At 42.1% G+C, this 27,242-nt stretch overlaps 1 protein-coding gene and 1 long non-coding RNA gene across 2 annotated transcripts in view; both read left to right on the top strand.

Annotated features, from left to right (window-relative positions):
- Window positions 1-14,254, top strand: part of CALD1 (caldesmon 1) — a 76,114-nt gene extending 61,860 nt beyond the window's left edge. The window contains exons 10-15 of the mRNA XM_018558107.1: window positions 4,094-4,166; window positions 5,946-6,083; window positions 7,174-7,269; window positions 9,972-10,052; window positions 11,748-11,781; window positions 12,978-14,254. Of these exons, the coding sequence (XP_018413609.1) occupies window positions 4,094-4,166; window positions 5,946-6,083; window positions 7,174-7,269; window positions 9,972-10,052; window positions 11,748-11,781; window positions 12,978-13,003 (448 nt within the window). The 3' untranslated portion in view covers window positions 13,004-14,254. The remainder of the gene's footprint in view (window positions 1-4,093; window positions 4,167-5,945; window positions 6,084-7,173; window positions 7,270-9,971; window positions 10,053-11,747; window positions 11,782-12,977) is intronic.
- Window positions 14,255-14,646: 392 nt separating this feature from the next.
- On the top strand, window positions 14,647-23,107 carry LOC108788214. Its single transcript, XR_001941323.1, has 3 exons — window positions 14,647-14,832; window positions 17,329-17,334; window positions 23,097-23,107. It is a non-coding gene; the product is annotated as an uncharacterized LOC108788214 (long non-coding RNA).
- The last annotated feature ends 4,135 nt before the right edge of the window (window positions 23,108-27,242 follow it).

Raw genomic sequence — 27,242 nt, 5'->3', positions numbered from 1 at the left:
CAATAGCTCGAGCTGAAATTAGATTGTTCTGATGGCCCTGCAGATTTTTACTTAGAGATAGACAGTCTCAAAGGTAGGAACAGTATAATGCTCTGTGAATTTTGTGTCATGGATGCACCCTATTAAATGTTAACGTATGAGATAAAGATTTATTATGTGTATGGTGCCTGAGCTCAAGATGGGGAGTCATTTTAGGTAGCATGAACAACCTATAGGTCCCTTTTAAGCTATGGTATATTCACACCATTGCATGCACGTTGCTTTAAGGCGGCCCAAAGCGAAAAGTGCACCTTTACTATTTTTGTCTAACACACATATCATTCACGCCTGTGCGCTGTGGTGTTCCAAAGGTGAAGTGTTGAGTCATACTGTTAATGAACCTTTGGTGCCATTCATAATAGTAGAAGTAACTCAAATCAAGGAAACAAAGATAATAAGCAAGCAGGATTATAAAGTGTGATGGGAAATAACCAGTAATTATGGTGGTACATTGTAGCTTTAGATAGAGTGTTTGCTTGGTTCTGGTAGAGTTGTTTGTGTTTCCAGTGGGGTGATTTGTCCTCTTTGATTGCCCTGGTGACTGTGATCACCAAGACACGAAGTAAGGGGAAATCCAAAATTTTACAGTTGTCACAAGAAGTGGAGGTGAGGGTATATCTTATAATGGGGACCCCTGCTCTTGTGACAACTATCTAAGAGGGAACTTACACTCACTTTTTAGTGAAGCAGAACGCTCTTCTAAGTGGATACAGGCAGCAAAAAATAGATGGTTTGAACTATGCCTACTGAAAGATTACGGTTTTGGCTATACATATACTTATAAAAGAAGCTCAGCTCTGGAACCTGTGCCATAAAAAGTAAGTAGAGGGCAAAGGACAAGTCACCAGTATTGCCTGTTGTCCCCCTACAGCTGATCTTTCCCCCATTACTCATTTACCATAATGTGTTCTGCACAGCATCTCTGTATAGAGGGGGCCATCTTGGTAAAGGCAGGGCTTTGCTTCCTCATGTCAGAGCCTCCAGCAAGGAGAACAGTGTGCAGCACAGTAGTGACTTCACCAAATCTCACTCCAGACCTCCTGAGACTGGCAGCCAGAGGCAGTAGTGCCTTAGATCTCACACTGCAGATATACAGCTATGAGGCTGTAGGTACAGGATTGCCTAGGCACACTCAATATACACAGAAGTATCCTGCTACCGGTATTTTACTGGAGGAATTCCAGGAAAAATGTACGTTTTCAGAGTACTGCTCAGACGCAAATAACATTTCTAACTTTTTCCTCTAAATCCTTACTTTTTGACTTAATTTCCACTTAAAGTGCCTTCATAGTGCTTAGATTTAATGGAGGGCTTTCCCAAACACTTTCAGTAAAACTCGCAGCTGCAGAAAGTCTTCTGACATCAATGCTGTAGAGTCCATTTTCTAAAGCGATTGTCTGTGATCTCCACCTTAATTGTTCTGCAGCTTTCCAACAACTTCCTCCATTCCCATCTTTTAACAGAATCCATTCTGTTCTCAGGCAAACCACTCATTAAAAAGTCACAAGCCTCCTAAAACGAAAGCTTTGTTCCATGATTAAAGCAGTGCACGCACTTCCCAGAGCCTCAGACATCCATCTGTAATTTGTGATGTTATCAGTGATGCTGGAAGTCAGAGGAAGTGGGAGACTTATGTTACCGATCATTACCGTGTAACATTAGTCATCATTTTCCTGGAACCGCAAACTCTGCCCTTGTCTGTCTTCGGCTGTCATTCTACAATGTCACCAGCAGAGGGCAGTCTTCCCAGAGAAGCAGGAACACCTAAACTGTAACACTTCATATAAATATTAGTGTGAGATCATAGCAGATGTTATATCCAAGTGACAGATATGTTACAAACTGTGCAGAAACATATAAAAAAAACTTGTTTGCTGTTTGTAGTTTTATAGGCAGGTGTTCATATGGATATAGTTGACGTACTTTAGACAACAGTTTTCCTGGCTATAAAAAGCTTATTTTGGATTTATAAGTTGATGTATAAGCAGAACTATTTCCTCTGCAAGTGTGAACACGTTTTACTGCATAGATAGGCTGTCTAGACGTTAAAGGGGCACCTTATGTTCAAATGATGCCGGTGTGCTGAAACTACCATATTGCTTTATAGGCTATAAATAAAATTAAAGTAGACCTAAACCCAATTGCAAAAATCTCATATAAGTTTTAATGAAGCGCTCTGGGCAAAATTGTTATTAACCCTTGCATTGGGGTTACCCCCGCACTGTAAGGGTTAACTGCTCATTTTGGTCTAGGTAGGAAAATAACACAGTTATACTCACCCGATTCTCCAGGCTAGACGGCTGTGACAGCGCTCCCTCCAGCCTGTCTTTTCCTCCGCAGCAGCAATGGAATGTCCCTCAGCTTCTTCACATCTTATACACTATGTATAGAACGTGATGACTCAGGGACCATAGAGGGGGAGCGAGGTGGAAGGGACCAGTCTAAAGGTGCCCATACACCTTACAAAAATCGTAAGATCTTTGTCTTGCGATGGTTGTAAGCTAATTAAAAGCTCATACGATCTGCCCATCTTGGACAGGCAGATCGTCCTTGCGATCATCGAAAGCCCGCCCCTCTGAGGGGCGGGCTTCCGATGACTACAATGCTGAGCGGGCAGTGTGCGCTTGCGCACACCGGCCCGTTCGGCATTTGTCTCCTGAGAACGGCACAAACCCGCCGACAATCGTACGATTCTCGGCTAGTTTTCAAGCTGCACGGGAGACAAAAGATGTGCGACCGTACAGTAGAAACGGTCGCACACCTTCCATACACCTTGCGATTATCGTACGATCGCCGGATTTCCCACGATTATCGTACGATAATCGCAAGGTGTATGGGCACCTTAAGAGCAAGCCAGCTCGGAAAATTGGGTGAGTATAACTTTTTTAATTTCCTCCCTAGACCAAAACAAGCACTTAACCCTTGCAGTGCAGCCCCACTCCAAGGGTTAACACAAATTCTTCTTTAACAGGTTAAAATGTATGTAAAGCCAAAACAGTTTTTTCTGTTTAGATAGAGCAGGGGAGGGTTAGAGCACCTATTAGGTTATTTTGTGCTGGCTCTGTCTGGCTGGGGAGATTCCCTTCATCTCCTGTTCTTCAGATCCAACAGGAAATCTCTACAAAGTAAAAGGATTTGCCATCTTAGAGAGTTGTTAATGGAATAGGTGTCCCCATTGGAGGATTTTCCCTCACTTGCTCTGCTGACAACTCCTCCTCTTACTTTCTGTGTTGATGACAATGGTCATCGGGACAAATAAAGGGGTGAATCTCTCCAGCTGGGATACAGAGAGAAATAAAAACCTGCTAAAGGCTCTAACCCTTCCCCACTCTATCCAAATCTAAAAAAAACATACACTTTAATGTCATATCAAGTTTTCAAACATTTTAAATACAGAGCTTTCAATTAAATAATATGTGGTAACAATTCCAACTATGAGTGAAGTTTCAGAAATGCCACACAGCTTTCCTGCATTGTCAGACTGTCACATATGCTCCTGGTGGAGGCTTTAAGTGACCATGCTGGCACACATTGTAGAAGTATGGTCCACCATTGTCATTATCAGGAAGCTGGTCCAGAGCAATAATGTGCAGCCAATGCTGGAGCAAGTGAAGGTAGACAGGAAGTGGCTGAAAGAGGCCAAAGGAGCTCAGCAACACTGAGATATACGGTAAAAAGATATTACAAATGTGCGAACAGTGTTTTATGGAAAAATAAAACAAACAATCGTTTATAATACACGGTGCTTTTGATAATGAAATGGCATCTAGTAAAGGTTGTACAAAATAAATTAGACTGTCCAATGTTTTATTCTAAAGCAATAAAAATCACTCACCAGAACAATCAGACCCATTTAGGCTGCTTAATGAGACCTACATGGATGACCAGTGAGGTTTTTGTCCTGATAAACCCTCTGAATGAAGCTCTCAATCTCCTATCAATGTATGTGTTTGTTTTGTAGGATGACTGCTGTAGGTGTCCTGTTCCTTATTTGAAATGTCTAATCATTTTATACGTTTAATTTCTTCATTTTCGTAAAAAAAAATTTCTGCAGTGTTAAGTCTGGGCAACCAGCTGTGGTGTCAAAGATCGACAGTCGACTTGAGCAATACACCAGTGCAATCGGAGTAAGTATGGTATGATATACTGTATTAAAGGGTCAGTCTACCAAAAAGTACCGCTTTAGTGATAGGTGAAGCTTGGTGGGCTGATCCAGCCGCTGGCTTCTTAGGTGCTTTGGATACACCATCGGTGAGATCTTCCTGCCATATTTCTAGGTTCTATTCCGGTCCACCAGAGCGTTTTGGGTGTTTCCACTCACTTTTATGTGTCTCAGCTAGTCCTTTTGCAATAACATAAAATAAATATATCCAGCAGGAAGAGTGGGAGCACAGTGAGCCCACATAATGGGCACAGTGAGTGTGCAGACCTGGGAATTTCACGGCTCACTAATAGAGTGCTTGAGAGATCCTTTTTAAGCTGACCCCTGTGGAAGTTCCAGACAACCTTTGCAGTGGGGCTCCCCCTTGCTCTTCAAGGGTTTTATACTTGTTTTTGCCCAGGTACATTTAATTACAGTTTTACTTACCCATCCCTCGCTTCTGCAGGCGTCCTCCTCTCCGTGTTATTGGTCCCCTAAAGCCACTTTTCTTTGGCACTCTGCCAGTCACAGGTACAGTGAACTCATCACGTTCAATGCAGGACCTGAGTGAGCCCACCCACAACGTCGGAGGGAAGAGGAGATCAAATAGTAATCAGGGGGAGGAGGAGATCAAATAGTTATCAGCAAAGAAATACGTTTTATTGAACCATCGTCACCATTTGTCATATATAGCCAAAGTTTTGGGGCCATGTAGAGTCCCTTCCGCGGGATGACATAGGGTCATAGCTGTCAATTGTCAAGGGAACAGCGACACCTAGTGGTTGATTTACTAACGACAAATAAGCTGTTCACTTGGCAATGGAATTTTTCCTTAGATTAATGAATATTGTGAAACTCTGTTGACTTCCATTATCCATTCATGTGCAAGCAAAAATACTGTTTTCTTTAAATTTTCTTTGCACTAGAATTGGGTATTCTTTATAAAGTGAACTTTCAGCGCGTTCACTAAGCTAAGGGGAAATTCCTTGGCAAAGTGATTCAACCCCTTAGAGCAGGGGTAGCCAAACTACGGCCCTCCAGCTGTGGTGGAACTACAAATCCCATGAGGCATTGCAAGATTCTCACAGCCACAGACATGACTCCCGGAGAGAGATGTATCATGGGATTTGTAGTTTCACCACAGCTGGAGGGCCGGAGTTTGGCTACCCCTGCCTTAGAGTCTATGGCAGGTTTTAACATAAACATTCAAAAAAGCAGATGTACTCTGTAAAACAGTGTTACAGTCCCAGGAATTACTATTCAATTTCCTAGATAGATGAAAGTTTTCACAATCTTCCACGTGATTGCAGTTCAGAGAAAAGATTTGGGAAGGGAGAGTCAGGCAGGCACTGCTCTGTTTCCGGCTTCACCATATTCTGAGCTCTTGCAATATGAAAGGAACAAACACTTCCTTTTTTTAAACAAAGTACCCCTCCTCTTCTTATTGAAAGCCACTGAGACCAGGCTGCCATGCTCATATGGTGTGTAGTACTGGTCAGGTGCTTCAAGCAGGATACCCCAAACAATATGGATCCTTCCTTTAAATAGGCGCAGTATTGGAAATCTGATTTTAGTGTGATAATAACACATTAACAAAAAATGAAGGCATAACTTGCTGACTTTTATATAATTATCCTAAAAATAGGAACATTTCTCTTTAACCCCTTTATAAATAAGTCCAATAATGTATAAAACATTTAAGCTGTCAAAACAGAAAAGTCATCTGAAACCATTTGTACTAATGTACTATGAACTCCATTTCCAGAACAACAAAAGTGCCAAACCTGCCAAAGCTGCTCCGTCAGACCTGCCACTGCCAGCAGAAGGTGTTCGTAATATCAAAAGTATGTGGGAGAAAGGCAACGTTTTCTCATCCCCGGGGGGTGTAACGTCACCAAACAAGGTATGTACAGTGTGTAACCTACAGAGTGAATATGTAATTATAGAGTTCAAGTCTTTCCAGTGAAGGGTATTGTTAATCCTACAGCATACAATGTCCATTCCCTGATCTCTGACCCGCTGAATGAAACTGGAAGCGACGATGATTTCTGAGATGTCAGTTCCCAGCTAGAGAGGCCTGTGAAGAAGCTGATCAAGCTCAATCTGTGCTTGATCAGCTTCAATGGGCTGCAAAGATGACATCTAATAGACCCCTAATGTCTCCTTAAAGAGCAGCTGTCATAACTAAAGTGCTATTACGGCTTGTGAGCCCCCATGTCATAGGAATGAAGTGAAGTAAAAAAATAAAAGGTTAAAAAGTAAAGTTAAAAAGATAAATTTAAAAAGACCCCCAAAAAAACACACACACACACCTACTAATGCAAACAGGATTGTGCCACACATGTTAGATATCACCGCGTGCGCCAGAGTGAGAGCAATAATTTAAGGGCCAATATTCACGGTTAACTCTAAACTGATGACCTGTACAGTTTTTAAAATCGTCGCCTATGGACAATTTGGGTCACTATATTTTTTCGCCGTTTCAGGGGGCGAGCAATTTTTAACCTTGGCATGTTGGGTATCTATTTCCTCAGCACAAACTCATCTTTTATATTTTACAAAACAATTGCGTATTATGTTGTGTTTTTGTGCACTAACGATTTAATTTTAATTGAAATTTTGGGCTTGATAAAGAGTTGCGCTAATATCCTGCAACATAAAAATTTGCAACTGCTGCCATTTTTTGCTACTTTTAGGAAACATATAGTTCTGGGGGGAGGGGCTTAAGTAATTCTCAAGTCTAAAATGTGGATTTTTAACATGTGTGCAAAAACCACAAATACGGCTCTGGCAGTGAAAGGGTTAAGGGCGAGAGGGGCGACTTCATATTACCAGACATTGTTTTGGAATGGGATGTCTAACAAGCTCTTAGGCAGTATATGATTTTTTTTATATATATATATATATACATAAATGTGTATTTAGAAATGATTTTATTTACCCCAAAGCTAGTGTACTGTATACTTTTCTCATTGATTCCTTTATGGTTCCAGGAAACAGCTGGATTAAAAGTGGGCGTTTCCAGTCGTATTAATGAATGGCTAACTAAAACTCCAGAGACCAACAAGACGCCTTCAGCAAAGCCTGCAGTAAGTTGAAGATCACATTTCCTTTTCAAAATGTACCATTAACGGGGTTGTGACAGGTTGTCAGCATAAAAGCAACCGAGAACAGAGTATTTAGGAACCCGGGCAGCAACAGGGCATGCGTTGCAGTGAAGCTCTGGGAGAATCAAAGACAGAATGAAATGAACATGCTGTGTATATAATCTGTTCCCACTGCAGCTTCCACTCTTTTGGTTGCCCTCTATGTGACTTTCATCTCTGCACAGACTGCAACTGCAGCGCTATAGCCACCCTTTGACTGCCACTGTGAGTTTGTTGCAATAGATCAGTGCATTTGGCAAATATAAGAGGATAATAACTTAATGACTGACAGGTGAGAAGAGCTCTGTAGAGGGTGATAAAATGAGCTCCAGCCAGTAAAATGTGTTTCTCAGTCCATAGTGTTTATCCTTAGCTGTCCACTGAAAGCATTTATATATTTATAATGTACAATTCTTGCACTAGTAAAAGGCAGTGGCATGCCATGTGATTTGCCATTTTTATGGAGCATAAAGTGGAACTATGGGCAATATACTGTATAATGCCGTCTGTCACTGGCAATTTTCGTTTTTCTGATCCCCACCTTCCCGGTCACAGAGGTTTATTAGTTGTTAACTCTGTCAGTAGATCGGTTATTTTTCTACTTCTATCAGGCTAAGTTGACACCTAGGCGGATTTAGCCGCGCAGTATCACACACAACAGAGATTTGCATTCAAGTCTATGGAAGCTGTTCACACCTTTGCGAATTTGTTGCGCGGTAGAAATCGCCTGTCATGCAAAAAGGTGCAGGAGCTACTTTCGGGCAGCTGTCGTGCGGTTTGGGTACCATAGACATCTCTATACATTGAAAACCTCGCAAACAACCGCACAGTTTTCAAAGCAGAATTGCGCAAACAAAAAAGTGTGACAACCGCATGAAAACAGCTCGCCAGCTCAATCGCCTACGTGTGAACCTAGCCTCAAGGGCTTGTGCAGACATGGGCGATCCGGGGCGCGTGTCCCGGGACAACGCGATTGTGCACAATTGCACACAATGATTGCTGTGCGGCCCTATTCATTTCAATAGGGTTACACCCGCGCAGCAATCGCAGATGTACCTTTTTTTGCGACACGCGACCCGCTGCTGTTTTAGCCACGATTGTGTTCGGTCGCGTCGGGTAACTGCGCGATCCGCCTGGCGTGACTCGGGTGCCCTTAGAAAATAATGGCACTGCCAGCGCGATCGGCGGTGGTGGGCGACTCTGTGACCACACTTCAATCTGCGCTGTATCGTGCATGATTGCCCCACAGTCACTCACGGATCGCCCAGGTGTGAACCTGGTCTAACAGGGAGACATTGCTGTGTGTTCTGCGGTGAAACAGATATTCAGCTTTAAGTAATATTGTGTCTATGGAAACCAGCCAAATGATTTGTCTGTAGCAAGGTAGAAGCTGAAAGCTGACTGAAGATACCCATACATTTGGGATATTACTAAACAGCATGGATGGAGGAGTCTCCCCTTGTAGCTGTTGTATTCTGATGGACAGCACCCGCAGTTACTTGAACAGTGACTGCAACTGATGGGCTGCAGTCACAGTTCTGCCACCCGGCTCCTTCTGAATTTTGGCTGATTCAGCAGGAAACCAAGGAAAGCCAAGATTTGATTCATGTTTGGCCAGCTTTAGATTGCCTGCTGTCATACACTGCTCTTTCCCTTTCCTGTAGTATATATCAGTATATATATGTATAGATCAGTCTTTTTATGTATTTTTTTCCAGTTTCTTGTCTGTATTTTAACACCTTTTATCTTTTTCTTGCTCTCGGTCAGCCGATTTTCTTTCCTTACTCGTCTGTCCATCAGCCTACTGAAGAGATCTCCTCTCTGATGTCTTCTCTCCTTCCTCCTTCTTTCCTTTTTGGATTATGATCTTTTCATTGTGGTGAGAAGGTAATATTGTTAGTATAACGGCAAACACAAACATTCTTATTTCATAACTAACATACAGATCACAAGACTTATTTGTAAACACATTGACACCCTAAAAGTTCTGATTGTGTATTTTGAAGTGTTTACTAGTCCCATTAATCCACCATATAATGAAGATGAACTGAGGCAGACGTGTATAACAACCATGGCTACCCACCATAGATACATTGGAGAAAAATGTGCAGACGTGAAAGGACTGGAAGTGTGTTATTCATCACCTGGTCAAAATAAAGGGACAAAAAAAAAAGAAAACTAATGCAGCCACCACATCTAAGGACTGGCAGGATGCAATATATTACTTTTGTGTTTTTGTGTTTTGATTTGCTTTAAAACAGATGTGGGTCTACACCAACCTGACACCACTTAGTGCATTATAATGCTCCTAGAACACGGCAGCATTGGAGCATTCACAAGACTATCTGGTAATCAGTCAGTGAAGTGGAACATTCACAGCCATAGGACCACATGTAACATTTCAGAGAATTAGAATTTGACAATTGTAGACCAGAATCCAGCCAATCAGAGCATTACAACATGTTTGATTCATACAGACCAACATTTGAAAATGGACTGTAGACACCTTTGCTGTTTTATACTTGTGCAGAAATGTTGAGACTGTCATAAAATCATATGAGCACCAGATATAATATATGAGAAGCAGGTTTATAGTCATAGACTTTTTCTGTAAGCTTTTATTTTTATTGTGTGTTCATTTTCAGGATTTAAGACCCGGCGACGTATCTGGTAAAAGGAACATCTGGGAGAAACAGCCGACAGATAAGGCTTCCACACCCTCAAAGGTCAGCTCAGCACCCCTCTCCAAGTGTACATTTTTTATGGCGACACTAAACTCTGGAGTTAAATCACTTAGCTGTAGATCCTCAAGTCATCTCTGTCCTTTCTTCTGGAGGGTGGCTACTTTTGTTCCCAATGGTCCCTGTGTGTGTTGTAAAGTAGTCACCGATCCAAGCTTGCTCCCATGATGGACTACAATCTCATGTTTAGTTTTCTAATTTGTGTTGAGATTGTAGTCCATCACAGGAGTGAACTTGGAACGGTGGCTACCTTACAACACACATAGGGACCATGAGGAACAAAATTAGTCACCCTCCAGAAGGAAGGACAGTGTCAGCACCAATTCAGAGATGATTTGAGGATCTTCAGCCGAGTGATACACAAATAAGATACATTTTTGTTAATAGGGTGCTTGAATGCATTTTCAAGATTTAACTGCTGAGTTTATTGACACTTTAAATAGAACCAGTAAGCAATGGGTATCTAGGAATCTGAATCTACAGTTTTAAGTTGTAATAAGAAAGCAGCATATGTTCTTGAGGAGGGCTGTGTGTGCTGGTACTTAGTTGTATTCTCTCCCAGGCAGAGCATACGGTAGATGTCAACTCAGTTTCAGGCTTTCAGGTCACCATTGAGGTGGGCAGCTCTTGGCCTGATCTCAGGGCTGACAACTGACATTATGTATGGGCTGATGCTATAGGGTCAAACGTCCAATGAACAAAGCCTTTCGTTTTCTTTCATTTTAGCACCTTTTTTTATATGACCATTTGTAAGTGTCTGTTATCGGTACTGGACTCAGACAGGAGATATGACGGCCTCACAGCCTAAAGCTAGGAAAGCTGGATTTCCGCTTGTCTACCCGCAGGCTGAGCAAAAGAAAATCACTTGGTCCCTCATTGCTAAACAGCATAGATGTAGGAATCTCCATTGCCGACTATTGTATATAGACCGCCGAGGCACCTGCGGCATTCAGTCACTGTTTGGCTGAGAATTTTCACCTGGCTCAGTCAATTTTTAAATTGACTTATGTGGAGCTGGTGGTGCTGACAGGGCCACCAAAGACTCAAATTTCAGTTGATTCAGGCGGAATCAGGCAAAATGTGAGACGTGTGTGCAAAGCTGTCCTTAATGAGGCAGCCTGAGGCTGTTGCCTCATATGGCACCTTTTTAGGTCACGTGGGGGGGGGCAGCAGGCAAAGCGGCATGGCTGCTCTGCTGCACAATGTTTCATTGTGCATGCCCCCCCTCATCCAGCCAGAGCTGAGTGGTGTCATCCCTGTTTTCTTGTGCCAAACTACTCAGACCCTCCCACTCTCCCATGAGCAAAACATAAAGGTTAATCATTCTGTAGTCCCAAAATAGGGAGGCCTAATAACATACACTGAGATAACACAGTAGGTGAACACTGGACATAGGACAACTCTGAGCCCTTTCAGTTATATTATACTACACTTGTATATGTATCAAACCAAAAGAGAACATATAAGAGAAGTTCATTGTTAGGGTATAAATACGTCTTACGTGAAATACATCCAACATGTTCCAGGGGCTTAGGGAGAAATGAAATGAGGATTCTGATTGTTCGCTGTGGACGGCAACACGTTTTCATTTCCATTTCTCAAGTTTTATTACATTAAACCCACTTTGTAAGCTTGTCTCTGTTTTCTTTTCCTTAACTGATTTCTTTATTGCAATTTTAGGTGACAGCTGGAGGGAAAAAGTCTGACACCAATGGTGGGTAATATGTTCTTCTTTTAGTTCCACCTTCATCACACATCTTACAATATCTTACCAATAATGTAGCTTGAGCAAGAAATAGTTAAATCCCAGATAAAGTTGTAGAAATAGATATTCAGGTGGAGCTACGCACTGGACTAACAGCCTCCGTTTTCACAGTTTTGTGTCCATTTTTCTGGTACAGCCGTATTGCAGTCTCTGTGCAATCTGAGCTAGTGCACTCAGTACGTATTTCACACTACACTGGTCAGACACGCCCCTCCTCTTCTCTGTGTGAGGACGCTTTTCCTGTGTGAGGTGTGGCTGCTACTCAGCTCCACCAGCACAGAGCACTGCACTGTGAGGCATTAGAATCTGTCACAATTCATAACATCCTGTGGGACAGAACTAATAAAAAGTAAAACAGTGAGACTTTAAATGCATTCAATCTTAAAAATACTTTCAAGTACCTTAACTATTAACAATACTGGATAATAATTTGTGTATCACTGGGCTGTAGATCCTCAAATCATCTCTGAATTGGTGCTGACACTGTCCTTCCTTCTGGAGGGTGGATACTTTTGTTCCCCATGATCCTTGTGTGTGTGTAGAGTTGCCACCGCTCCAAGCTCATGTTTAGTTTACTAATTTGTATTGAGATTGTAGTCCATCAGAGGAGCGAGCTTGGAGAGGTGACTACTTTACAACACACACAGGGACAATGGGGAATACAAGTAGCCACCCTCCAGAAGGAAGGACAGTGTCAGCACCAATCCAGAGATGATTGGATGATCTACAGCCAAGTGATACACAAATAAGAGACATTTTTGTTAATAGTTCGGGTACTTGAATGTATTTTTAAGATTGACCTCCTGAGTTTAGTGTCACTATAAGCTCTTCAATTGTATGATTGCATTACTTGTAGCACCACCTACTGCTAACTCTTAGTTTGCCACTTGTCCTAAAATGTATATTGCTTCTCTACAGCCAGGTTAATCTATAGAGACAACCCTTAGTTTATATAAAACATAAATACCGTGAAACGTTGGCCCCTCTATCATTTACATGGTGGCTTTGATGGGCGGGGACTATTCTGTGCTACTCCATGCAGACACCTGAAAGTTTTAGGAGGAAGATTTTATTTTATGGAAAATTCCTGTTGGCCAAAGTAAGAAACATTTTAATGTTTAAATCTTGTTCTCTTTTCTGTGCAGGATTAAGATTTGAAAAGGAGCCATAGGAAGCCTTCCAAAGCAACCAGACCAACTCAGATAAAGTGCTAAACTGTCCTTTTTTATATTTATGTTTACTTACCAAAAATGTGTTTCTCATTATGCTGAATACAACCATGTATATTAGCATTGTATTTAATGCCCACCCTCCTCAAACTGCTAGAAATTCAGGAGACTACAGTACTGCCTTTGCACAAGTTCTTAAAGGAATTGTCCAATCAGCTGCAGATTTATCGAACTTCCAGCAAGTTCTCACCTTGAAACAAAAGGTTGTCCCCTGACTACAGTTTCCATGGTACGATTGGCAGAACACCTCTCCTACTTCCTCACTATTTTGTGATCGACTCGGGTGAAACGGGCAGTCATAAATCAGAAATCTCTGTGAATTGCACCATTAAAACATGTGACCCCTATGCCATAACAGTTTCCATATACAGCTTAGCCAGAAGCCTTTTCAAATCTGTGACTAGCTGGAGAATCCTTTTAAGAGAAGCAGCTGTGAATCAAATATACTTCTACTGATACTTCTTGCTTTCATATATCACAAGGTCATGATTCATCGAGAAAGGCAGTTCCCATGAGACTATGCACCAATAGAATTATGCTGCACTTTAGAGTAGAACACAGTTTAATAGTTTATGCGTAACAACCAATGTCTGGTAAGATATTACTGATTAGCTCAAATTATAATTTTTATTATTATTTTGTTTTACTTTTAAAAACTACTTTAAATATCAACCTTTTCACTTTGTTACAGGTAAAGCCAATTTTTTTTGGTCCGTATTAGTCAACTTTTTGGTACTTTTATGGTTGACCGTATAGTGTTATAGTCCAACAACTGCAGTTTTAAACACACATAGCTTTTAAACCTTACAGCACTATTAAACGCAAAACGCTTTTTATATGTGCTAGAATATACAGTATTTAGAGATTTTCTTTTCTTTTTTCTTTTCTTTTTTTTTTTAACATAATAGCCATTATCACTGCTTTTGTTAATTCACTCTAGCTTAGGAAAATTTTGTCATTCACAGAATAAAAAACCAAAAAAATGTAAGCCCAAATTATCAGTATAAAATGGTATAAAAGTAATTCTTAAGGCCCAATTGAACCTTCAGTTCAAATTAGCTAAATACATTTTGGGTGCATGGAAATAAAAGGGGTGCAGCGTGTTTTCTTTTGAAGGTAGCCACAGCATGAATAGAAAAGCCTGCCCCTGCCAGCATGCTGTAAAGAAAGAATTTGCCTTCTGGGTGAAAGCAGTGGTCTCTCTGCAGAGTATTTCCCTTCAGTGCAGGCGTCTCTGCTGACCCTAATTCTTCAGCTCATCTCTCCAACATCTCTATGCAGAGGTTTGACACACTCCCTGCTAAACCCGACCATTAGCTCTGCAATCCGCAAAGCTCATGCTCCCTGCCAATTGTAGAGCTTCAGCTTTGACTTAGCAGTAGAAGTGTTGGACCTCTTGAGTGAGACCACTGCTTCCACACAGAACATGAGACCACTGCTTCCACACAGAGCGCAGGAGTCCTTCTCTGCGGCATGCTGGCAGGGAACAGGCTTTTCTACTCAGGCTGTGGCTTCTTATTATACAAAATAAACTTTATGACCTTGCACATCTTCTGTTTCCATGCATGGAATGCATTTAGATGATTTACACTGAGAGTTGAGTGGAGCTTTTATGAGGCTTACTAAATTAGTTTGAATTTGCGAATAAACGACAAAATTAACAATGGCAATAATTAATTTATAAACAGAAATTTTATTATTTTTTACAAAATGACAAAATTCAACATCCTGCCAATGGAATTACAATATTCAGTTCAATATATATGTATTTGTTTTTTTAATTCTAGTCTTTTTTTTTAGTCCATTCCAAAGATGTCGACAGGCAGGTTTCATTGTATATGTATATAGTTAACCTTGGCACCATCGCTGCAAAAAATTGAAATTTTCACTTTACAGACAGTGTGGGGTTATAAGCCAGGTGGTGTTTTATTAGGTAACATTCTGTACTTCTTATGCCATTTTAATTGTTACATCGTAATATACGGGGAAAAAAAATTCACACTGTTTTGCTATTCCGAAGATTAGTATCACCGCTTTGCTGAAAATTGTACTCTTTAGTAATAATTCAGATGTTTACTTACAAGATGCAAATGCACTTGGTTACATGTGGGATGTCAGCCTGCACAGCTGCCTTGTATTGTCCGCAAAGCTGTCATCTGTGATCATTTCAGCCGCATAGAAAAATCTGTTTCAACAATGTATTATGAAACTGCAACCACAATAAATTGATAAATCTCATTTGGTGTCTCTTTTCTGGAGGTTATGGTGGAGGGATGGGGGGAGGATTGGGGTAAGAAACATCTTTTCCACAGGCAGATTTTTAAAAAGGACCAAAGAATGCAATTATTTATTTGTAAAAATATATTGTGTTTCAAGTAGTATAAATACCTGAATTTAACTCGAATTCAACCTCTTGTAATCTCCTGAACAAAAGAAGATAACAGATAAAACTTTTATTTCAATGAAGCAACAAGTAGAAAATGTGCGTTACCAGCTAAATAACACATTTTGATCTGCTATGTCTTTTTTATGTTATACAGCTGGAAATGCACATTTTTTACTTGTGCATGGATTTTAGTGTGGAAATAGCAGACATCACAACCTGCAAAACCTTATTTCAGGGAGGTTCCCGTCTCATTTCAGGGAGGTTCCCTTTCTTTTTTTATTTTTTCTTTTTTTACAGCTGCCGTCGTCAGAATATAAAAGAAATAATAATGATAATAATTTTTATATATATATTGTGGGGGTATAGCTCGAATGGGGGAAAAACAGTCCAGGCAGCAAAGTTCTTTTTCTCTCTGAACACATCCAACATGTAGCTCTCTCAGAAGGCTGTCTGAGTCCCAGGCCAGAGCAAAACCGTGTCTCAGCCTTCCCCTTTTATCTCACCTGGACAAGCATTCATCAAGCAATCAACTATCCAGGTGAGACCCAAAGCCCGAGCTGGACTATCCGGACCCAAAGTCAAAGCGAAACCCTGGTCAGGGTTCCGCTATTCATGCACATAGGATAGAAAGCGAGGGGAAACATACCGCCCCTCAATGATGTCCCCTCTCCTTATGTCACAATATATATATATACTCATATTTGTGAATTGATATTCAAGTATCTGTCAGTGTAAAGGTCACAATTTATTAGACAGCCCAAGACCTTTTTTAAAAAATGCTGAGTAAAGTCCCTGATACACAGTTGACTAGCTGCTATGGGCAGCAAATGAAATAAATGTTCTCTATAACTAGACAACCAGGACATATAATTGATTCTATATTATCCACAAAGGGTTAACAGCACTCTCTCAACCCTGCAGCAGTGCCTGTACCTGCTCTCAATAGTAGTCTATGTCCGCCCTCTCTGTGCAGCAAGTAGCTTCTTCCTTCTGAGAGCCAAGCCTCGTTCTGAGGCTACTCTAGAGATCACATGACCTTCCTCCAGGAGGCAAGCCTCACTCTGAAATCTTACCCACTGATATCTTACCAGAAAAGCTTACTCAGAATAAACATTTCAGGGAGAAAATGCCTCTCTCGCAGACGTCAGGGAGCCGCTATCTAATAGAGGGAGACTCCCTGAACATCAGGGAGACTTGAGATCCCTGAAATAGAAATAAAGGTAAAGTGTTATCTGCTGGGTTTGGGATGTACTGATAATTTTGCTTCTCTGATTATGTACCACGTAGGGAGTGCACTAATTGTGCAGTCACAGAGTGAATTCATGTTGAGCAAATTGGGGTGAGATGGCCTTTGTATGTATCCTGTAAAACAGACTTGAAGAGGGAGGGGCAGTGCTTCGGGCCTATCAGGTGTGCTGGATGCACATTTGCTGACAAAGAACCTGCTGACAGGTAGAGCAAGCTGAGGGATGGCCTTGTGGCTGTGCCTGAGGCAGTGATTTTTGCAGCCACCACCATGCATCCCGGAGACTGAACATACACAGGGTTGATCATGCAATGAGGATGGAGTGTCTGGGATGGACACTCTGGCTTCAGTGCTGCCCCCCCCCCTCCCCCCACTGTGCCTCCATGAGTGCCGCTTGAGGCGGCCACCTACTTTGGTCTCATGGGTGGCAGCGCCCTGACCTTATCAATCTGTTGCTGCTTCTAGATATGTTACTACTACAGAAAACAGTAATGAAGTAGCAGCCGGTGAAAGGAACCACATAAGGTATACAACAAACCAGGAAGTGTCGAACAGCAGCAGCAGCTGGAGCTCAATGATCAAAGAGTCCCAGGTCAGGGCTGGCATTGTTTGGAACAAGAACGGGTTCATGATAGTTTAAAGTAGCTTCCATAACGCTCAGGATCCATTTCACAACCTACTGAACCCTTAAAAAAACCACATTGATTTCACCTTCCCTATTGACTCCAATGCATTTTACAAAACCAGGTATTGCCTTCACGGTCAATCGATATTCAAAATCAATCATATAACCAGTTAAGACATTATTTCTTCATTTGATCTGTCAGTACCTACTTTAATTTCTCTGATATTAAGCACAGACTGTACATAGGATCTATATGAAATGAATGATCAATAACATTCTTTACAGTGGACCAATGTGTCTCAGTCAAAAACAGTTGATTCCTTTAGGTGCAGGCTGTATGTTTATGTGATTACAACTCTGTGGTCCCTCATTTGTACCTTTCTCCCCCTTCCCCTTTATTCTAAATTCAAGGTCAGGAACTCAATATTGTGTTGATGAATTACTGCTGTGTTTTGCAAATGTCTGATATTTTCTGGATTTAAAAAAAGAGAACTGTTTGGTCCCAATGATGGAATGATCATATCAGTTTGTGTATGTCCACCAAAGGAATGGCAGGTAACAGTTGCCACACTATAACTAATGTAGAGCTACATTTGCCAGTATCTCTTGAAGGGCTTGCTACTAATATATAGCTCCTGTATTCTGTTATGTGCAAATTTAAAGATTATCTCCACTTTTGTTGAGAACAAATCAATCCTCTCTGGGTGATCAATGTACAAATGTACATTCCAAAGGATTTTAACAAACCTTGTCCTGAATGTAAGGGTCGGGTTTATTATAATCAGCTGGTGAACTTCCTGTGTTCTGATGAGGAACGTTGCAGTGTCGGCATCGCTTTATTAGAAGTTAACCCTTAGGGAGTAGACATGTGCACTGCCAAAAAATTCGTTTAGTTTCGTTTCGTTTTAAATTCGGATATGTGTTATTTCGTTTTTCAGGATTCGGGTGTGAAAGTCAATTCGGATTCGGAATTCGGATTCGGACGAAATTCGGTAGCGTTAGTACGAACGTTCATTTCGTTTTCTGTTCTTATTCGTTTCTTATTCGTTTCTTATTCGTTTCGTTCGTTTGCAGCAAAAGTGATATTTGAGGGGGGGGAAATATTTTTCTCCTTCTCTAATGTCACTTTGCTCCAATGAACGAAACGAATAAGAAACGAATAAGAACAGAAAACGAACGGTAGTACTAACGCTACCGAATTTCGGAAATGGAAATTCGGATTCATTTGCATTCGTTATGTCTGGAATTCGGAATTCGGATACATCCGAATGTCCGAATTTCCGAAAATTCGTCCGAATTTCGATTCGGAACGAAACGAATCGCACATGTTTATTAGGGAGTATCTCACCAAAAATAAAATTCCTATTGCAAGGGATGCCTAACATATTGATTGTATCTTATTCCAGACATCTGTCAAATCAGTCAGCCAATCACAGAAGCAGGAAGTTTAATTTCTGTACACCAACTGTGTACAGAGCGACTTCCGGTCACCAAAATGCACTGAATTTTTTTTGACAGTTTTAAATGGTAAGGTAACTTTTAAGAAGATTAAATTACAAAATGGCTTGTTTAGCAATTATACTGTTTATCCTATATTTATTTTTTTATGATGAGTTTCCCTTTAAGAACATATATGTGACCTTCTCAGTCACTGTTGTATCAATGGGTTCTTCTAGCATATAAAAATACTTCAAAGGCCTAATATATGACCCATATATGATCCTTGGAGTCAGTGTTATTCTTTCTTTGTGTCTACCCTTATTTAAGGGCCCTCCAGGACTCTTAAGGAGCCACTCCATATTTATGCCTGCCGCCACAAATACCTGCCTTTTCTTTACCGCAATCAAGTAAGACAGTTAGGTCACTTCCCTTTCCCCAGCCAGTTATTGGACAGTAAAAAAACAGCAACAGACAGATGAGGTCATCTGTCTGTTTTCTTTGCTCTCTCCTTCTGTCATGATCTTCTTCGTCATCACATTTCCATGCAGCAGAATCTGCTTGGCTCCCAGTCCTGCCCCTTCCTCTCCCAGTCTGCTGTACAGTAAATTATAACAAGTCATGTTCAGGTACTGACACTAATTACACTTGTCCGGTTATTTTTTGCTTCCTGTGTTTTGCTGGGGAGATTTCGCTTCACTTCCTGTCTTGGAGACAGGAAGTGAGGGGAATTCCCATGTTAGACAGCTGTCATCAGAACAGGTCTTTCCATTGGAAGAATTCATTTCTACTTACTTTCTGTCTCTGCGCCAATGGTCACCAGAAGAAACAGAGGGGTGACTCTCCTGAGCTTGGACACAGACCACTATAAAAACTCAGTAGACGCTTTACTTTTCCAAAAACTAAAAAAATACTTTTGTCATTAAATACACTTTAATTTGTGTTTTTTTTTTTATATCTGCCTGGAGCCTAGCTTTACTTTTGCTGTGCCAGTTCCATAGCAATCTGTGCCTCCATTACTGATGTGTACCTAGATAAGTATGTTAATACCTGTTCATTATCTACCTAGTGTATTATACAGAATAGAAAACTGTCCCTGCTTCCTCAGTCACTCCATCGAAGTAGAAACATAAATATAGATTTGTACAATGCAGCCAGTGTTTTCTTGTCCATTACTGAAGAATAGGATTTGATAACATGACCAAGACATAATTCCTGTGTCTGAGACAATAATTACCCACGAGGGAATCTGTTTAGCAAGTTCCTGTGTGATCAACGCAAACTAAAAAAATTCAAGTGTATCTGGGCAAAATTTTCAAAAATAACTTATTCCAGTCTTCCACTAACATTTACACCAGTCCAGTCCTCCTCTAATATAGTTCTATTACCTCTTGATCCAGCCAGTAGAGTCATTATTTGCCCACTTTTGGCCTGGCCTGGATGGGTCAGATTACTTTTGTTTCCCTGAATGTTTCCATATCTAATCATTTACAAGTCATCTCTTCACCTGTGTTCGCTGCAGTAAACTACAATGTGATTGACTAGTTGCTTTGGGAAAATGTGCTCTCCACATCCTAGCTTAGGGTAGATTAGGGGAGGTGATTTATAACACACATGTGTAAGGGGGCGCGGCAGAGGGCGCTAGGGGAGGGATTCATAAAGCACATGTGTAAGAAGGCAGGGCAGAGGGAGCTAAGGGAGGCGATTAAACACCTACATGTATAAGAAGGTTGGTCAGAGGGAGCTAAGGTAGAGATTTATCACACACGAGTAAAGAGGCAGTGCAAAGGAAGCTAAGGGAGGTGTTTCTTAACGCACATGTGTAAGGAGGCAGGGCAGGGGAAGCTAAGGGAGGGATTCATCACACACGAGTAAAGAGATAGTGCAAAGGAAGCTAATGGAGGTGCTTCTTAATGCACATGTGTAAGTAGGCAGGGCAGGGGAAGCCTAGGGAGGGATTCATCACACACGAGTAAAGAGATAGTGCAAAGGAAGCTAATGGAGGTGCTTCTTAATGCACATGTGTAAGGAGGCAGGGCAGGGGGAGCTAATGGAGGTGATTCAACACACACAAGTACAATGAGGTGAGGCAGAAGGAGCTAGGGCAGGGATTCATCACACACCTGTGTAGCGAGATGTGGCAGGGAAAGCTAAGGGAGATAATTCATCACACACATGTGTAAAGTAGCAGGAAGAGGGAGCTAAGGGAGGTGAGTCATAACATACATGAGTAAAGAGGCAGGCAGAGGGAGCTAAGGGAGGTAATGTATAGCACATATGTATATGGAGGAGTGGCAGATAGAGCTAAGAGAGGTGATTCATAACACATGTAGGGAGGCAAGGCAAAAGGAGCTAAGGAAAGTGATTCATAACACACATGTCTAAGGAGGTGGGGCAGAGGGAGCTAAGGGGGCTTTAATAACAGGACTATGTACGGAGGAAGAGGAGAAGGAGCTAAGGGAGATGATTTATGCCACACATGTGTATGGAGTAGGGGCAAAAGAAGCTTAAGGGAAGGGTTTTATAACACACTTGTTTGTGTAAAGGAGGCATGATGCCTAAGGAAAGTGATTTAGAACAGACATGTATATAAGGAAGTGGCAAAGGAAGCTATGGGAGGTTATGTATAACACATATGTGTAAAGGAGGCATGATGCCTAAGGAAAGTGATTTAGAACAGACATGTATATAAGGAAGTGGCAAAGGAAGCTATGGGAGGTTATGTATAACACATATGTGTAAAGGAGGCGTGATGCCTAAGGGAAGTGATTTAGAACACACATGTATATGAAGAAGTGGCAAAGAAAGCTATGGTAGTTGATTCATAACACACATGTGTAAGGAGGTGGGGCAGAGGGAGCTAAGGGGGCTTTATTAATAGGACTATGTAAGGAGGCAGGGGAGAAGGAGCAAGGAGCTAAGGAAGGTGATTTATACGGCACATACTGTTTGTATGGAGGCGGGGTAAAAAAAGCTTAATTGAAGGGTTTTATAAAACAGTGATTATAAAGAAGTGATTTAGAACACACATGTTTATGGAGGAGTGGCAGAGGAAGATATGGGAGGTGATTCATAACACACGTCTAAGGAGACTAAGGCATAATGAGCTAGGGTAGGTCATCACACACACGTGTTAGGAAGTGAGGCAGTAAACACAGAAAAACTGCACATTTGGGTCACTTTAAATTATAGCCACACTGATCCTGACAGAGATCTGCGTTCACTGAAAAAAAAAAGTTTAGGCATGAAAACACTGATCATTATAATTCCATGAAGAGATTATGTTATTTTTTTACTGGACTTCCACTATAATACGTAATTTATTTTTGTCATATTACACAATACTTCCATTTTCCTTTGGGTGAAGCCATCTGGATATTTCTTCGATCATGCTGCTTAGGCAAGCTTGCAATGAGTCATGACCCAGTAAAAATACAAGTTTCTGTGAAAATAGGAAGGTCTCCCAGCAAATCATGGAAGAACAATTCTAAAGAAACAACGAAAATAAAAGTATTTGTGGCAGCTGTTGCTATTTAAAGTGTAATTAGGGACAAAAGCAAAAATGACATACAGGGGCGTAACAAGAAACCACAGGGCCCCATAGCAAAATTTAGTATGGGGCCCTCCCAAAACAAAATGCCACTGAACAACACATTGCTACAGTCATGTGACACAGTGCCTGAGCTGCAGCATATATTATTATATGTGATATGATTACATGCAGTTAGAAAACAATCACTATCTTTGGACGCATCAATCGTGCGTCCATGGATAGTGATTGATTCCTAACTTCATGTAATCATATTGCATACGATTACATGCAGTGTGCAGGCGTTTACAAGCAGCGGCTGTCACTTGATCATTACCTTGAATGGGTGACAGCCGCGGCTTGTAAACGCCCCATTAGGGATTCCTGCTGCAGGAAAACGGAAATTCCTGACTCGCGGGCCGGTACTTGGAGACCCCTGCAGAGCCTTCCTTCCTGCTGCTAACCGGGGCCACTACGGTGGTAGTCCCGCCACTAATGGCAAATATGATGCCATCTGTCACTAGCATTAAAACAACAGTCCCTCGTAACATATTCTTATGTCCTGCTCATCCTGCAGATAGAGCCATTATTTCCCACTTCCTGCCATATGGTGACAACATAGTTCATTCTGCAGTGAAGTGGGACAGCAGTGTAATCACCCTGTGGACAGGCTTTTTTGAGATGGCTTATACAGTAAATCAAAGCTGACCATTTGTAAACACCCTCAATAGTTTGTCCTTAGCCCTGTCACTTTTGCTGGACAGCTTGACTTGTTACAGTCATTGGAAAAAAATATATGCAAGGACATCGAGAAAATTAAGTCAAAAACTCTGTGAATAATATGTTGAACCTTTTGGTATCACCAAGCAAAACTTTTCAATAGTTCCATAGTTCTCCTTAGGGTAACAGGAGGACACAAACTAGCGTCCTCCCGTCATCCTAAGCTCAGTATACCGCGAGCTACAGCTCGCGGTATACTGAGACGCCGCAGCCGGAGCGGATCCCGACCTGGACGTCGGGATCCGCCCAGCTGCGTGAGTGACAGCTGGCTCTGCCTATCTAGAGGCAGAGCCAGCTGTACCCGCCCCCTCCCCCGTCCGTTCTGCCAGTCAGCGTTGGCAGATCGGGGATGGGGGAATCCAGCCCCTCCCCATGTCACGGCAGAGAGCCGTGACAGGATCGAGAGGTGAGCGAACCCGGTATGTGTTCGCTCACCTCCCGATCTACTGAGCCGACCTGTGACAGTCTCATTGTCACAGGTCGGCTAGAACTATGAGGTGAGTGAAAAGCACTCACCTCATAGTTCTCCTTTAATATACAGCATAATACAAAGTATAATCTTTCAGAAAAGCTACACCTTTTATCATTATAAAAACAGTCTGAGCTCCAGTTCACTGATTTTGCTCAGCCTGAGATGATGTCAGTATTCTACAGCAGCAATCCCCTCTCGCCCAGTGATCAGACTGCAGCAGGGGCTGATCTGTGTGATGAAATATACAGGAGTGCAGAAGATACATGATTGTGTCATCTCTGAGCTGGTGTAATGAGTTCAGGTGTTTCCAGTAAGGGGCACTGGCAAGGCTACAGCAATTTATTTTACACAGTTGTATGCTTCCACTATTTTTTCTCTAATATAAAAACAAAAATATCACATAGACAGCTGACTTCTAGTTAAAGGGAAGTCTCATATCCCACAAGTAACCTTCATTATATAATGCGGTTTCTTGTTTATGACCGCAGTTCTCTGGCTGTTTGATAATTTGTTTGGAAGATAAGGGGATGATTGATCAAACAAACAAATATGCAGTAGTAAGAAACCAGAAAGCAGGAGATGTACATATGACTGACCTGCCATGAGGTAGCAGCAAGAAAAGAGGATGGATCTTCGTGTGGGTGGACTTTATAACATGCTGTGTGCTGCTATTGGATACTTTTGTTTTCTGTTATGTTCCTTGCTGCTATGAGGTTTCAGTAAAGAAAGTTATGCAAAATATGAAGCCTCCTGTCTTGCCATAAAATTCAGATGAAATGATTCTTTCTGGGTCTTGGCATGTTTGCACAACACACGAAACTGCTAACTTATATTGGCATTGCCAGAGTTTCTGCTTTTGCTTCCGGCTCTGTTATGCTGACCGGGACGGTGAGGAAGATGGGCCGTCTACTGGAGCCAGTACACATGAGGTCGGCAAATTCCTGAGCTTCTCCCCGAATGAGATAGAAGTGAAACAGACAGATGAAGCAACAGCGCAGTTATAAGCAGGATTAGCCGATATTTACAAATGAAGAGGCTGATTTGTATGAGCACGAGTCTCCATACTGACCTCACTGCCTGCCAATGGTGGAGTCAGTCATATGTGGTGAGATTTAAGGGGGAACTAAATCCTGGAAGCTGTGCCCACAAAAAGACAGAGTAAGGGCCAGTGGCGTCCCGAGGCTGTGTGTCACCCGTGGGCAATGACCTGGTGACCCTCCGCTGTGATGTCATCACGCACGCGCGTGATGTTGCCGTGCGTGCGCGATGACGTCATCGTTCATGCGCGGTGGTCTTTTTGACGCCTGCCGGCGTCCATCACCAAGATGATGAGAGAGGAGGGGACGCTCACCCAGCGGGATAAGGTATGCCGCTGGGTCCCCTCCTCTCTCCTGACACTGTCGGGCTCTCGGTCCGTGACCGAGTGCCCGACATTTCATAAGGGGTGACACCAAAATGACTGTGAGTCATTTTGGTGTCACCCCTCCAATGGTGACACCCGGGTGCGGGCCGCACCCCCCTTGTGACGCCACTGGTAAGGGCAAAGGACTGCTCACCAGTATTGTCTGTGGTCGATCTTCCCCCATTACTGACTTACCATTGCTTGTTCTGCACTGGAGGCAGCCATCTTGGTAGAGGCAGGGCTTTTTTTTTTGCATGTCAGAGCCTCCAGCAATGCACAGTAGTGACATCACTGAATCTTACTACAAATCTCCTGAGACTAGCAGTCAGATGCAGCAGTGCCTTAGATCTCACACTATAGATATACCTCTATAAGGCTGTGGGGAATGTAATGTCTAGGCACACTCCCATACAAGTGGAGACACTCAAGCACATTTTCGGGGGACTACTTAGGCACAATTAGCACTTCTAAATGACCCCTTTAACATAGCAAATTTCCCTTTTTAAGTCTAGGTCCACTCCAAAGTGTAATTGTGCTTTGCCCATGTAACTGGTTCACTTATAGCGGAAACAAACTTTTTTTTAGCTTTGGTAAGGGAGAGCGAGGTTAGAACATTTGGCAGGCTTTTATTTATGTTTTTTTCCCCATCGGTAAGCTTTTTCAATGCTTCCTATCCCTGAGACTCAACAGAAAAATCTCCTTAAAGGTTTCAAACACTGGTTAAATCACTTACAATGGATGCTGCTTCTTCATGTTTAAAAGTTTTAATTTCCTGCAGAAGCAGCTGGTCCCCTGAGCAGTGGCTCTGATGTCCTCTTTTAGGGTGGCTCTTTTCCCTTGCAGAGTCCTATGGAGCCACCCTTGTGTGATCTTGAACTAGACCGGAAGTTCAGGGAAGAAGAGATGAGAGTTTGAGAAACTGTTTGGAGACAGGATGATTGTAAGCGCTTAGGCACAAATGTAAAAAAAGTAATATTTTGCTAGGCAATGTATATTTGTTATATTATTGAAAAAAGGTTGAGAGTTTAATACTACTTTCAAATGAGTGTATGGCCTTTAAAAGTTGTCACCAGAACAAGCATCCCAATTAGGTAATTTCCTCCCTACGCAGGTACAGACAGAAATGAAAACCTGACAAAAGTTCTAACCCTACCACACTATCCAAAACTTGAAAAAAAAGTTTTGGTTGGAGTTACATCATCCCTGTCACCTGGTGGGGCTGTACACTGCACTGAGAATAGGTAGTATACACAATTTTACAAATTGTTACTAAAGAGGAGAACATTTTTTGTTTTTTGTTTTTAAAGCAGAAGAGACAAGCAAAGTCCTTTCTTCCAAAAAAACAAAAAGTTTATAGATGGTAACACTGGCGGAACTACCAGGGTCGCAGCAGTCGCAATTGCGACCGGGCCCTGACGTTCCGCCACATGGGGGGGCCCAGCAAGGAAGTAGAGGGCCCCCCGCGATTGCGCCGCTCCTTCCCTGTCGCACAGACACCCGCAGCATGTACGGGCGGCTGTGCGAAAGGGCTAGAGACGCTGTCACCGATCCCTGAGAATGAGTTGGCCACGCCTCTTAGGGGCGGAGCCAATAGGGCCGTCTCTTAGCTCCGCCCCTGGCCACCAAGACGAGGAAAAGGGCCATGGGCCTGCAGGAGAGAGAAGGTAAGTTTGGAGTGGGAGGGGGCACTGGGAAGAGAGAGAGTGTGTGTGTGTGTTGCTGGGACTTGTAGTCCAGCACAGCTGGTGGTAATCTGCATTGCTGTATGATGATTACACAGTAATGCAGAATAGCTCCAACTATGTAGGACTACAAGTCCCAGCAATGCATTATATTTTTAAGTAGGGATACACCAGTGTTAATACTGGGCATTTTCAGAAGTATTCATACTCGTGAAAATGCCCCGATACTAAGCACAGATAGCAGTGTTCTGTCGAGAACGCTGACCTAGTCGAATTGGCCGACCTCAGCATCTGCGCTTACACACAGATCAATATTATCGAGGAAACCGGGATTTATTGACAAAGTATTTTGTTTAAATCGTTAATTGTGACCGATAATAATAATCTGTCCATCATTTCCTGCCACCCATCAGTTACTGCCATGGACGGCATATCATTAATGGTCACAATTAACCATTACAAACAAATACTTTGTAAATAAATGGCGGTTTCGTCGTTAATCCTGTCTGTACATAAGCGCAGATACTGGGGCAGCGTTCTTGACAGAACACCGGCACTAAAATTTTAAACAAGCGGCTGCCTGGTCCCACGCTTGCTGGGGACCTCGGCAGCCTTCCTGTTA

This window comes from Nanorana parkeri, unplaced genomic scaffold (assembly GCF_000935625.1).
Source record: "Nanorana parkeri isolate BGI_ZX_2015 unplaced genomic scaffold, ASM93562v1 scaffold14, whole genome shotgun sequence".
Lineage (NCBI taxonomy): Eukaryota > Metazoa > Chordata > Amphibia > Anura > Dicroglossidae > Nanorana > Nanorana parkeri.
The sequence above is the reverse complement of the archived record's forward strand: the minus strand, read 5'-3'. Positions and strand labels throughout refer to the sequence as shown.